General features: G+C 44.8%; 1 protein-coding gene across 4 annotated transcripts in view; it reads right to left on the bottom strand.

The window, feature by feature from the left end:
- Nucleotides 1-1,541: 1,541 nt before the first annotated feature.
- Nucleotides 1,542-13,323, bottom strand: part of LOC110554131 (sodium- and chloride-dependent transporter XTRP3B) — a 35,934-nt gene continuing 24,152 nt past the window's right edge. For 3 of the 4 annotated variants that reach the window (XM_060384990.1, XM_060384988.1, XM_060384991.1), the window contains 4 exons: nt 8,415-8,619; nt 7,237-7,396; nt 4,551-4,716; nt 1,542-3,730 (listed from right to left, as the gene is read on the bottom strand). In XM_060384990.1, the coding sequence (XP_060240973.1) occupies nt 3,581-3,730; nt 4,551-4,716; nt 7,237-7,396; nt 8,415-8,619 (681 nt within the window). In that variant the 3' untranslated portion in view covers nt 1,542-3,580. The remainder of the gene's footprint in view (nt 3,731-4,550; nt 4,717-7,236; nt 7,397-8,414; nt 8,620-13,323) is intronic. The other variant, XM_060384989.1, reaches the window with a different exon arrangement.

Raw genomic sequence — 13,323 nt, 5'->3', positions numbered from 1 at the left:
GTTGTGAACTACCTGGTTCTTTGCATGACTAGCAGGTACCCTTAATCACCGAGTCGTCTGCCTGGCTCTAGCATTCATGCGCGCCTTATGCACGGCCACACTGGCTTTTTTCATGGATGCTGATACCCACCGGGACCCTCACGCATGTACAGAGCTCGCCCCTCTTCCCAACTTCTTTTCTTTTGTAGTTACACACTGTCTTACTGTGTAACCCAGATTGTCTCCAGACTCAGGGTCCTCCTGCCTTTGCCCCTCAGTGCTGGGATTATAAGTCTATTCCAGCATGCCTGTTCCCCACCCCCTTTTTGTTGGTGGTGGTATTTAATTTTATAAAAATTGTTCTTATGTATCTCTATCCTTTGAACTCAGTCTTCAGTGGTTTTCTCTGGAGTTCATAATCAGTCTCTTAACTATTGCTTGTGTGACGGGGCATGTGTTCCTGGAATACTGTCACACTTTTTGTTGGTGCAGTATGAACTAGCATCTCATTCTGCCACTCTAAGCATTGAACAGCTTTTCATAGTTGTGGTTTTAATTGTCTGTGGGCCTTGTTTGGAGTATATTATGGTCTTTTACTTGTTTCCTTATAGATTTTGAAATTCTCTGTGTTCTGGACGGGAATGATATGTTAAAGTGAATAACCATATTGCTTTCCTAGCACCTTTTGTGCTTACTTCCTAGGACAGCTTTTGACAGCGATCACTTTTAGGTTATAGTGTTATGTCAGGTGGTCCTTAAACCTCAGTGGCTTGGTTTTTTTTTTTTGTTTTGTTTTGTTTTTTAATTTAAAAGGTTTATTTCTCCTCCATCCTGTGCACCCTGCAGGTTTGGCTCTGCTCCCTGGCTGTACATTGGCTCTCACAGTGACAAAGCTAGCTTCTAACCAGACATCTTCAGTGGTCCTGACAGAAATGCTAGCCTCTTGCTCACATTTCATTGGTTAAAGCTGATAACATGACCAAACTAAAAGTTACTAAGGCCTGGGGGATCTCCTGCCCTTGGGGCAGTGTGGGATGTCATTAAGCAAGTTGCTTACTGAGAATGTTGGAGCCCTGCCGTGCTGATTTGAAGGCCAGGTTTTCCTCTGTATTTAAGGTCTTTTCTTTTGTCCCTGTGTGTTGTCATTGCTGAGAGCCCTTCTTGGGCCTCTCATATGCCCTGAGTCCTCCAACCTCCTCAGTCTGTTCAGCAAAACCCTTTTTAGAATGTACTTTTTCTAAGTGTGCTGGCTTAATATGAGCTTTCTTTTTAAAATTTTTTATTTTAAAGGTTTATTATATATACAGTACTCTGTCTGCATGTACACCTGCACTCCAGAAGGCGACACTCGATCTTATTATAGATGGTCGTGAGCCACCATATAGTTGCTGGGAATGCTCTTAACCTCTGAGCCACCTCTCTGGCCCTAATATGAGCTTTCTTACACATTATTTTATTTTAAACCCAGGGATCAGTGATAAGAACTGTCAGAAACAGTGGTTTAAACACAGTGTTGTGTAAACGATAGGACTTTGAGAGAGGTTTGAAAAGTGACTCCTAGAGCGGGTATATCCAAGCATTTTAATCTCAAGTCATCAAACATCACAGATTTTTCTGTGGAATTCATTCTGGGCAAGGCTAGGGTAGTATGAGTACTTTGGCCTTGCAGCTGTAATCTGTTCAGTTCTCGGTCACAAGTTGAACTTGTGCACATCCATCACTGCATGTGCGTGACGAATCCCAGGTATGACAAGGAACAAAGTTTAATTTCCTCCTGACATTTTCATATATCACCTCATATACTAAAAACTTAAACTGATCCAAAAGCAGTCACCCTGTAACATGTGGGTATCCTGTTGGCAAGCAGCAGATTGCACAGACTTGGTCTCCTAAGAAGTACAGTGAAATTGAAGGCTACAAAGTGCCAGTCTTCTAAGACTTACAGAATCAATTATTATCTTCAAAACTGAGCTTGAAAGCCAGTGTCCATTGATGGAAAGAAAGTTTCAGATGACCCTCAGGGCTGGCACAGGAAGGAAAGTCCTGGTGAGAGATGTATATGTTTCCAAGGGTTTCATCTTCCTCACACCTAGTTTTCAATAAAATATACTGTACTTGAGGTTCACAACATAGTTGGGGTATGCAGTTAATGTGTAGTAGACTAGAGCACACAAATGTACTGTCTCACAGTTTTTAGTAACAGTAAAATCAGATTTAGTAAAAAAAAAATCTCAATACATTTTCATTGTGTTGCATACAACACTCTAGATTTTCATCTTTTACTTCTGTTTTGTATCATTTGATCTATAAATACCTCACAAAGTATCTTCCTTCTTGTGCCAGCCTCAGGAGTCATCTTCAGACTTCTTTCCTTCAGTGGATACTAGCTTTAAAGCTCAATTTTGAGGATAGTTGATTCTGCTCATTATTTCCCCCTTCTCTGCCACAAAGAAGCAAGAGTCAAGTCACATATAAGAGAATATCCATTAGACTATAAAAAATTTATCAGTACATTAAAACTACTAAAAGAAAGAAACCTGCCAGTCAAGAATACCACCAGTAAAGTTACACTTCGGTGATGAAACAAAACACTTTCCCAGACAAGAAAAAACAGGAAATTGGTCATCATTAAAACAGCCTTTAAGAAATACTGAAAGTTAGCCAGGCACGGTGGCACACACCTGTAATCCCAGCACTCAGGGAGGCAGAGGTGAGTGGATCTTTCTGAGTTCAAGGCCAGCCTGGTCTATAAAGTGAGTCCAGGACAGGCAAGGCTACATAGGGAAACCCTGTTTTGGGAAAACAAAAAGAACTAAAATCAAACAAAAAAATACTGAAAGTTAAGGTATGGTGGTCCATGTTTGTAATCCAAGCCACTAGAGGGAGTGAAGTAAAAGGGCTATATGTTTGCAATGGCTACTCCCTTCTCGCCCACCCACTCTGCAAAGGAATGAGTTAAAAACAAAAGGATGATTATTGTTATAAAAAAGTGTATGCCTGGCGGCACATGACCTATTGTGCCAGTATGGGGAGGCTGTGGCAGGAGGGTCATAGATTCTAGCCTAACCTAGGATACATAGTTCCAGACCAACCTGGGGTCCACATATACCAAGACTTCACCTCAACAAGAAAGCAGTGTTACAGGTAAATTTGTAATCCAACATTAACATTATTGTAATGGTATGTAAAGAATGAAAGCTAAGGGTCAAAAATTTTATCTACTATGAGCTGAATATATAATACAAAAGGGTACACATTTTTGCAACAAAAGTATAATGGAAGATAAAGAGTAAAAGCTGCTAGCAGGTGCCTTCAATCCCAGCAGTTGGGGAGCAGGTGGATCTGTGAGGTGAGGCCAGTCTGGTCTACAGAGTGAGTTTCAGAACAACCAGTGTTACATAGACCTTATCTCAAAAAACAAAAAAGTAAAAATCCTAAAGTATTTATGGTCAGAGTTAGGTTTCTGTCAGTCTCTGATATAGAGAATTAAATTTTCTTTGCAGATTCAGGAAGCAGAAAATACTGGCTTTAAGAAGCAGCTGCAGAACTTCCATTGTTAACATACAGAAACTAGCTGTGAAACAGCAAGTGATGATAGTTCTCAGGCCACAGGAAACTTCTCTCTGCTCTTGAAGTGGCGTGTGACAAAAGTCCCCAGGGCTACCAGAGGGATGCACATGGTAGAGGAGGCTACCAGGAGCCCAATGACAGCGAGTGCCTGTGTGGAGTAGTCCTTAGTCACCATATGGCCCTGCAGAGAGAGGCAGGAGAAACGTTTGCTAGTCCTGCTAAGACTGCTCCACCGCTGTTCCAGAAGTGGAAGAGATGGTGTGAAATACTCCCTCTTCCCCCAGACTTGGGCCCACTTCTCTATGGCTGGTAGTTGTTCTTCGAAAGGTTCTGGGTATGTTAGGAAGTAGGTAATTGGGGACTACTCCTTGGGTTATCCAGTCTCTGGAGGCTTCCCCTCTGTTCTCTGTCAGGGAGTGGAGAAAAAAAATGTCTTCCTCACACTCTTGTTGCCGTGATACTCCAACTCAAGTCAGTAAAGCCCCTAGGAAACTATGACCCAAGTCTTTCCTCCCTGCATTTATTATATCAGGATTTTGTCCAGTGTGATAATAAAAGTAAAAGAGTCTTGGGTAGGAATGGGCCTACAGGCCAGCTCTTCACAGAACCCCAGCATCCCCCGGACTTAACAGCAAGCCTGCACAGAAACATTCTCATCTTTTCTTGTTTACCCACAGAGCAAGCTATTTCGACATGTAAAGCTCTTAGATGGGGCTCCTATGAAGGAAGAAGCTGTGTTGTCACCATCTAGGGAAAGGTCTGCTGGGATGCTGTGGAGGTGACTCTTACTGTCTCCACACATCATAGTTAAACACCTCACAGTCCAGTTCTGCTGTACTAAACTGAGCATCTGTGAAACATCTCAACGAAGTTCCCATGCTACCATCTGTAACCTCCCCAAACCATAGCCATGGTTCCGTGTGTTGGAAAACTGAAGGCGTGTGCTCTGAATGACACCATGGGCTCTGCCGTGTCCCCAGCCCTGCAGGAATGTCAGGTACCTGAGTAGCATCCCAGGCTTGGTACTGCAGCGTTCCCATGAGGATATAGTCACTCAGGTAGAAGACAAAGAGGCTAATGATGAGCAGTGGGCTCACAAACGCCCACATGGCCTTCCAGTACCAGTTGAGGGTGTGGCCAGTCATGGCCTGAAGGTCACCTTCAAATCTGGACCACAGGAAGAGAACCTGGGTTATTTTGTGCTCTTTAAGGAGGGACTCCACTTTGCACACTTTCTGCACTTAGGAAGATGCTATTCTGGTTTCAATGATGTTTGAACATGACCTCAAACCCATCTGGATCCTTTCCTTTCCTGGGGAGGTGTTGAGGTGAAGAGAAAAGGGCTGAGGCTGCCTGGGGGGGGGGTGATCAATAAGGAAGGGGTCATAGGGCATCTCTCTGGTCTTGGCCTTCAGAGAAAGGCTACTGGTGTGGACCAGAGGCTAGTATCAAGAGAAGGTGGGACCAGGGTGCATAAGGGAAGGGGAAGGAAGTCCTCTCAGTGTAGAGGCCTAGGGTGACATTGCCTCTCTGCCCACCTACTCTGTCTATAAGTGATGGGTTCAAGTATTCTGTACTGCCCTTAGAGATGGTCTCAGAACAGTCACTTTGTGCTGGGAAGGGCCTGGCCTTGGCACACAAGAGCAGGTGGAGCGGTGCAAGAGCAGAACTTCTAGACTGCAGCTCAAAGAGCACCCTCTGCATTCTCATCTTGACCATAATCTGCCTTTCTCCTTTTCTTACTTGGCCTCTTGCCTACATGTAACAACAGCACTGCAGTATGAACTATGAACTTACCATGGCCTCAAGGTCATCAATGGGTCAGTCGTGCAGGTCTGGATATTCATTAAGTGTCTGTTTAAAGGTGCTTCGACACTTCAGGACCTAAGCAACCTCTCTATTTTTTGGGGGGAGGCTGGAGGCCAGGGCTCTTAGAGCCTGTTAGCCTCTGACCAGGGCCCTGCAATCGGCTCCTAGGCAGGCGGACTGAGGCCAGATAAGATACCACTGTCAACAGCTGCAGCCACAACCACCTGCTTCCTTGTACCTGTCTGTCCTGTTGTGTCCATGTGTGGTTGGACACAGAGCAGGAGCTCTGCCTGCTCCTACTGCTGACTGAACTGCACTCAAGCTTCCCACCATGGATGTGCAGTGCAAACACCAGGACAAAGGTCAGAAAGTGCTGTCCACCTCTTGCTTCTCCCCTATTCACTTCTGAGTAGAGAAGGGAGGGGAGCTGGCTGCAGCAGTAAGGAGGAGTCAGTCATGAGGCCACTAGATGGCGACGTCTCCTGAGTGAATAGAGGCTCCTCCTGTCCATTGACTGCAACACAGACAAGGCTCCCTTTGTTTCTCCTCCTCCCATCACTGTGCACTACTTCCTGGGATATAACTGTTTCCCTCTTCAGGGAGCTGAAGGTCAGACTGCTCTTGAACCCCCTTCTACTCTGAAACACTTCTCTGTGAGCAGTCCCTTTCTCCCTGAAAATGTCTGGGTGGGTCCTAGGAGAAAGCCCCCTACCTCATTTTACCTCACTTTACTGAGACAGCTGGTCGCTGGAGCTGCGTCATCATGTCATGGAGCCTGGCTCTTCAGTAGACCATGGGGATGCTTTTCAGTGGGCAGCCTGCCTTTTAGGGAGTCATGGCTGGTTCTGCCCAAGCCAAAACAGCCTCACAGAAGTCTGAGGAAGAGGAAGGGATGGCACGTCCCAGCTCTTTGACCCAGACCACGCTCAAACAGTACACAGTAGTATGCCCCTGAATCCCCTTATATGGTCTCACTCAGCAGGGCTGGGTAGCTTGAGGTTCTCAAGCGTTCCTTGTTGTTGCTACTGCTTAATGCAGAAGGGAAAAACCAAACTCTATGCTAGTAGGTCTAAGCATGTAGGCCTCAGAAAGCCAAGGAACATCTGTGTTCTAGGACTTCAAGCCAGACAGATCTCCTCAACCAGAACCTCTTGCAGGCAGTGTTTTCACAAGACTGCCCCCCCATGTGCTGTGATGTTGCCCAGGTTTGTACATTCCATCACCTGAGAGGCCAAAAACACCCCAGTGCTGGGCAGGACACCAGGGTAGAAAGCTGACCGTATTCACAGGCTGTTTCTTTCCTTCCTTTCTTCCTTCTTTCTTTTCTTTCTTTCTTTCTCTCTTTCTTTCTCTCTTTCTCCCTCCCTTCCTCCTCCTTTCCTTCCTTCCTCTTTTGGATTTTTGACACAGAATTTTACTCTGTAGCCTGGTCATCCTGAAGCTCATTCTGTAGACTAGGCTGGCCTTGAACTCAGAGATCCACCTGTGCTGAGATGAAAGGCATGCACCACTGTGCCCAGCTTAAGCTGTTTTCTAAATGAACTCTGATCAGAGCTCTTGAAAAGTTCTGATGGTGGTGGAAGATTAAGGAGTCCTGGAGGCAGAGTCCCTGCCCCGCCCGGGTACACATGAGTACAGCAGGGCCAACAGGGCAACATGATATGATACAACATGAAAAACAGGTGATCAAAAGAAGCTGTTAATTGCAGGCAAACTGGGGAAGCAAGAGATAGCTGAGATCTGATCTGAGGACAAAGAACAGCCTGGCAGTTCTGGTATCTAAAACGGTATGCCCACTGAGGAAAGATGACTTTCCCATGAGGGTGGCCCTGCAGCTTATCTACTCCCTATAGAAGGCAAGGTCTGGGGTCTCCTTACCTCTTGAGCCCATACACATAGCACACAGCTATGGTCTCCACCAGCACAATGAGCAGCAGGGACAGTGTGGCTGCATAGTCATTGAATATGTCAAACCAGTAGTTCCCAGCCTCCATGGTGAACAGCATGCCGATGGCACAGTTGACGAGGCACACCAGACCTGGAACACAGGACCACTGCTCATCTCCGAGTCTCTCTACTCTCATCCCAGGTTATATGGCAGCAGGAGCCACAGGTCCCTAAGAGTTCTGGGGAGGGGAGGTTCATCCACATGAGCTGTAGGAGCTGCTCTGCAGGGGATGTGAGCCCATGGAAAAAGCATGGGGGCTGCAGAGACCCAGTCCCAGGAAGAATGCCAAGTCTAGGAGGTTCTGAGTAAAGAGAGGGTAGCTGCTGGTGGGTGGTCAGAACATGAAGGTTGAATGGAGCGATGTTCTACCCATCCTGGATGTGGAGTTATGGACTCATCAGAGGCAGGGTAGCTTGTTACAGAGCCCTCATGACGTGGTTGGGCAGGATGACAGTGATGTTAATGGATAGCCATCATGGGAAAGGCTAGAGCCTCACTAACAAGCTCAGTCAAAATGTATGAAGAAGCGGTATTGCCCTTACAGTGATGTATTAGACAGGAGCAGGGACTGACGTTTGCTGCTAACAGCAGATACTGCAGCTCACTGACAGGTTTTGAGTGCCGGTGGCTGGCCTAGAGTGTCTTTTTAGAGACTGTCAAGAGCAGAGACAAAAACTAGTAGCATTAGAAGTCAGAACAGGGTGGTCTGTTCTGGTTGGGTGCTTATTGCCTGGAGTGTGTGGAAGGAGCTCCTCCTGTGTGCCAACAGGCCTTACACTCACCTTAGGAAATGGACAGTTGATGGTTGATAGCCTTCAATTTAAACAAAAACAGAGGTAGCCTCTCAAAGCCTGGAGACCTTTGAGTGCAGGCTGGGGAGTTAGCCTTTCCTCAAGGGCAGGCTGACCTCCTCACTTTCCTGGGCTGTGGCGAATTCTTAGTCCATCTCCCAGAGTTGAGCAGCACACAGTAGCAGAAGCACAGCTAGACTCCTGCAGCCCTTCTGGAGTTGGCTTGGAAGCACATGACTCCTGAGGTAAACCCTCTACTGGTTGTCTAGCTTTTCCCATCCCACCCATGCCCTGCCTCCTCTGCATGGAGTTCTGACCTGAAATGGCCTCCTTGGGCAGGTAACTGGAGATGAGCTTGCTGTCAGTCAGAGGGGTGAGGATCGCTGTTCCTGTCCCTACCATGCTTCCCATCCCCAGCATGAGCAGCATGAAGAAGTAGAGCACTGACCACAGCTGCGACACCTCCATGTTTTTGATGGCCTCAGTGTAGACGATGAAGGCCAGGCCTGTGCCCTGGACGGCCTGAGTGTGGTAAAATGATAGCAGTTACATGCTTTGATAGGCTTTTTACAAACATGATCAGTGCTGGGACCTTGGGGCTGGCCATATAATGAACCTGTTGTTTACCTCAGCCCTGGTTCTGAGGCTCAATTGGACTGGCTAGAAATAGCTGGCCAACACACACACACACACACACATAGTATGTGATGAACCCTCCCCAACCCTGCATTCTGCTTCCAACGCCAACTTACATTTTAGATAAAATACTACACAATTCTTTTTGGATCTTTGTTTCTATGCCATGACTGAGGAAATGTGGCGGGCCCTACTGTGTAGTGAGGGTGACCTGCAGGGTTGCTTGGTGGTCACACTCTTGTGCTTGTGACCTGCTGAGCCTACCACTTCTGTGAATGGTCCAGAGTGGGTAGAGACCAACCACAGGACCTCTAGAAATTAAGCTATTAATTCACACAGAGAAGTTTACAAAGCCACAGGAGGGTGAACCCCACGAGTAAGAATGACGAACATCTAGGACGTCCCACCCTTCAAGGATGACAGATTCAGAAGTGCTAAGGACTGAATTCTAAATGTTGAAATTCTACCCTCAAAGTGACTGCATTCATACAAGACCTTTAGAGGGAATCACTACCGTTAGGCAGGGCTTAAAGTGTGCAGTCCTAGTCCAATAAGAACACAAAGAGAAACTTGACTGATCTTGGAAGCAAACTTTCACCTGAAAGCAGTCTCCAGAAATATGAGAAACATCTGTTGGTTTAGCCACCCAATTTCTGATAATCTGTTGTGGTAATATGATTGGCTAATGTAAGAACATGGGTCAGCTTAATGACACCAATGGTACTGATTATGAGGATGCCTACAATTGTAAAGTAATAAAATCTGTTAAAACTTTATATATGTATCATTCTTACTACTATTGCTGTGTAAAGTTTTTGAGAGTGAGGAGACCTTTTCACACAATTAGGATTTACCCAGGGTCCTAGGATGCTAGACACCCAAAATCTTAAAGATTGGTAGGAAGGCCAGGTGCTGTGGTGCACACCTATAATCCAAGCATTTAGGGAGGCAGAGACAGGTGGATCACTGTGAGTTTGAGGCCAGCCTGGTCCACAAAGCAAGTCTAGGACAGCCAAGGCCACAGCAAGAAACCCTGTCTTGAAAAACCAAAAATAAATAAATAAATAAATAAATAAATAAATAGGAGTCACTGGCTAGAAGCAGTGACTTTGAGTTCATTGTCTCTTTCAAATGAAAACTAAAGGTGCAACCTTTATTAAGAATTATTTCAGCCATGAGACCCAGGCCATAAGACAGAGCCCACCCCTGACACTATTAATGCTACTCTCCTCTGTGCAGACAGGAGGCTAGCATAACTGCCTCTGAGAGGATTCACCCAGCAGCTGATGGAAACAGATACAGAGACCCACAGCAAAACACTAGGCAGTACTCAGAGAACCTTGTGGAAGGGAGGAGGAAGGATGGAAGGAGCCAGAGAATTCAAGGACACTACAAGAAAACCAACAGAATCAACTAACCTTGGGCCCTTAGGAGCTCACAGATACTAAACCACCAACCAGAGAGCATGCATGGGATGAACCTAGGCCCCTACACATGTACAGATGTACAGCTTAGTCACCATGTGGGGCCCCTAATACCAGGAGCAGGGGCTGTCTCTGACTGTTGCCTGCCTTTGGGTCACTTTCCCCTAATGGGCTGCCTTGTCTAGACTCAACAGAAGATACACCGAGTCCTACTGCAACTTGATATGACAGGGGAGTTGATATCCATGGGAGGCCTCTTCTCTAAGGAGAAAGGAAGGGGGTAGGGAAAGGGTAGGTGAGAGGAAGGGAAAGCTCCAATCACGATGTAATGAAAAGTAAATAATTAATGAAAAAAATTATTTCAGAGAGCCAGGCATGATGACGTGTGCTCTTAATACCAGTATTCAAAGGGATCAGAGACAGGCAGATCTCTTGAGTTTTCTCTTGAGTTTGAGGCCAGCCTTGTCTACAAACAAGTTTATGGGACAGCCATGGCTACACAGAGAAACCCTGCCACTAAAACAAACAAAAACAAGCAAAATATAGAAAAGAAACTAAGTTAAAGTGAGAGAAACTCAAGAGTGGAAAGGGTTTCCAATAGGAAAAGGCAGTTTAATTTCTGTTGTCCAGTCTTTTATTTGTCTACCTCAATGGCAGGAGACGGATAAAGTCTATCTGTTGACACTGGTTAATTCTCTGGGCTACCATGAGTCCACATACTATATGCACACCCTCCTGGTCCAACCAGGGAGGTGATCATGCAATTCATATACTATCCACCAAGTTAAGAGTGGTTCAAGCCCCTGTATGTCCATTTCTAGCTCCAGCATTGTTACTGACCTTGACTTTGTGCTATTTGTAGAGGAATTTTAATTTAGAACATGGCTGCTCTGGCAAGAGAGCTCATCCAAAGACCTTCTAGGTCTGTGTGATCGGCCAGAATACAGACATGCCTTTAATCCCAGGAGACAGAGGCAAGCAGATTTCTGATCAAGGCGAACTTGGTATAGAGCAAGTCAGGTAAAGAAAAGCTTAGGTCCAGGCATAGTGATACACACCTTCAATCCCAGAACTCGGGAGACATAGGCATGCAGATCTCTGAATTCTATTCAGTTTTGCTGAGGCAGTTCCGTTGAGTTAGTGAATTGAAAGACAGAGCAGTTTGGTTGAGTTTGTGGTAGGTCAGTTCATGGAATTCAGAGGCTATTTTTACCCAGGGAGGTTGAAGAGATATGCCAGAGAATGAGAACGAGCCAGAAGATTAGAACAAATTGCCAAAGTTAGTATGAGACTTAGCAGAACAATTCAGTCAGAAGCCAAGAAAGAAGCAAGTTTCAATCAGTCAGCTAGGTGAGGAGTTTGAGCCACAACAGTTGAGCTGAACTAGCCAGCAAGAGTTTAGAAAAAGCTAGAAATAGTGAGCTTATTCAGTAGTAAGTCTCAGAAGCTGAGAACATTCTTGGCCTAGATTACACTGTATAGAGGCTGGAAGCTTCTAGGAGTAGGCCTAGGTCAGCAGACAGGCTGTAAGCCTCAAGACAACAATTATATCAGGTGAATAAAAGTTATGTTAATGGATATTGGTATTAGTTTGTTTGGCTGACTGATTTTGCAGGTGTGGCAAGTGCTGTTAATTAGACCAGGCTGTGTTCTCACAGCCTCATGACAACTTGTAGTTTTACGATGGCAGAGTCAACTGTCAAAGCAACTTAGATGGAATCTTGTTGTGAGAAGCCATCTGCGCTTGTAACTTAGTTGTAATTAGGTTCATTAGAAGAATACATGAAAAGACAATAGTGCTTTATCTGTGCTCCTCCAGGACTTTGGAACGGGCAGCCTACCTGCTGCCACTGGTTCAGAGCCCTCTTTTCTGTACCTCAGTATCTCATACCATCTATAAACTCTCCTATTCGCCATAATGTCCCAGAATTTACTGTCTTAACCCCTAATCTTTATTTAACTCCACCCTCTGTTCTCACTACAACACAAATGGCAAACTAGGGTCCCTTTCCCTACTGTCTTCAAAGAGCTAGCTTCTGCATCATGAGTCAGTATTTCTAACAGGGTCAGGGGTAGAATAGTCTTCTAAAGAGCAGGCTCTCCTTTTCCTGTCTATGGCTACCATTGTAACAGCTATATCTGTGGGGTGTGATATCACACACCTTTAATCCCAGGTCTCTGAGTTCAAGGCTAGCCTGGTGTACAAAGCCAGTTCTAGGACAGCCAGGGCTACACAGAGAACCCCTGTCCTGAAAAAAAAAAATTAACAGCTAAGCCTAACGTGTTTAAAGAGACAAAAATTATTCATAAATGTAAATAGAATGGGCATCATTGAAGGAAAATAGTGTTATAAATGACAATGTGAAATTGCTGAAATATTTGAGAGTTTACTACCAAATTTGATGCTGTTGAAGAGAGAAATAGTGAATTGGGAGATACATATTATCTAAGTTGTGTCTAAGACAAATTCAGGAAATTAAATCTATATCAGCACAAAGAAAAGTCAATACAACCAAACTGAAAAGGCAGATCAAAATAACAAAGATAAGAGGCAGTTGGGCACAGCAGTACACACTTGTAATCCCAGCACTCAGAGAGGCAGAGGCAAATGGTTCACTGTGAGTTTGAGGCCAGACTGCTCTACAGTCAAGAACAGTCAAGGCTACACAGAAAAGCCCTGTCTCAAAAACAAACAAACAAAAAGATAAGCGGCTTATATAATAGTATACGATTTCTAAGAAGTTCCAAAGAAAGAAAAAAAGGAATAAGAAGGAATGCTTAAGAGATATGCTTAAGGTTTGAGTTTTCAAATTTTTAAGAAACATGTTCCATAGATCAGAACACCAAACATCATTTAAGCTTAGATTAGATAAATAAAGGTACATCCATACCATTGAGAAGGCCAAAGACAGAGAGAAGACCATGACAGGACTCAGAACTGCTTACTAACAAAAAAGGAAAGAATTTCAACAATAATGGAAGTCAGAAGGCAAATACTGGTAATGCTGAGAGAAAACAATTGTTAACTTGAATTTTTTTTTTGCAAATTCAGATATTTACATATACAAATATAGATTTTACATATAAACTAAACATGAGAATATGTATGGATGAGAAAGCATCTCTAAAGGAAGATAGTTTAAGGGAGGTGCCCCAAACCCTATAG

Source organism: Meriones unguiculatus, chromosome 6 (genome assembly GCF_030254825.1).
Source record: "Meriones unguiculatus strain TT.TT164.6M chromosome 6, Bangor_MerUng_6.1, whole genome shotgun sequence".
Taxonomy (NCBI): domain Eukaryota; kingdom Metazoa; phylum Chordata; class Mammalia; order Rodentia; family Muridae; genus Meriones; species Meriones unguiculatus.
Note: the sequence above shows the minus strand (reverse complement) of the source record. Positions and strands in the feature narration are given on the sequence as shown.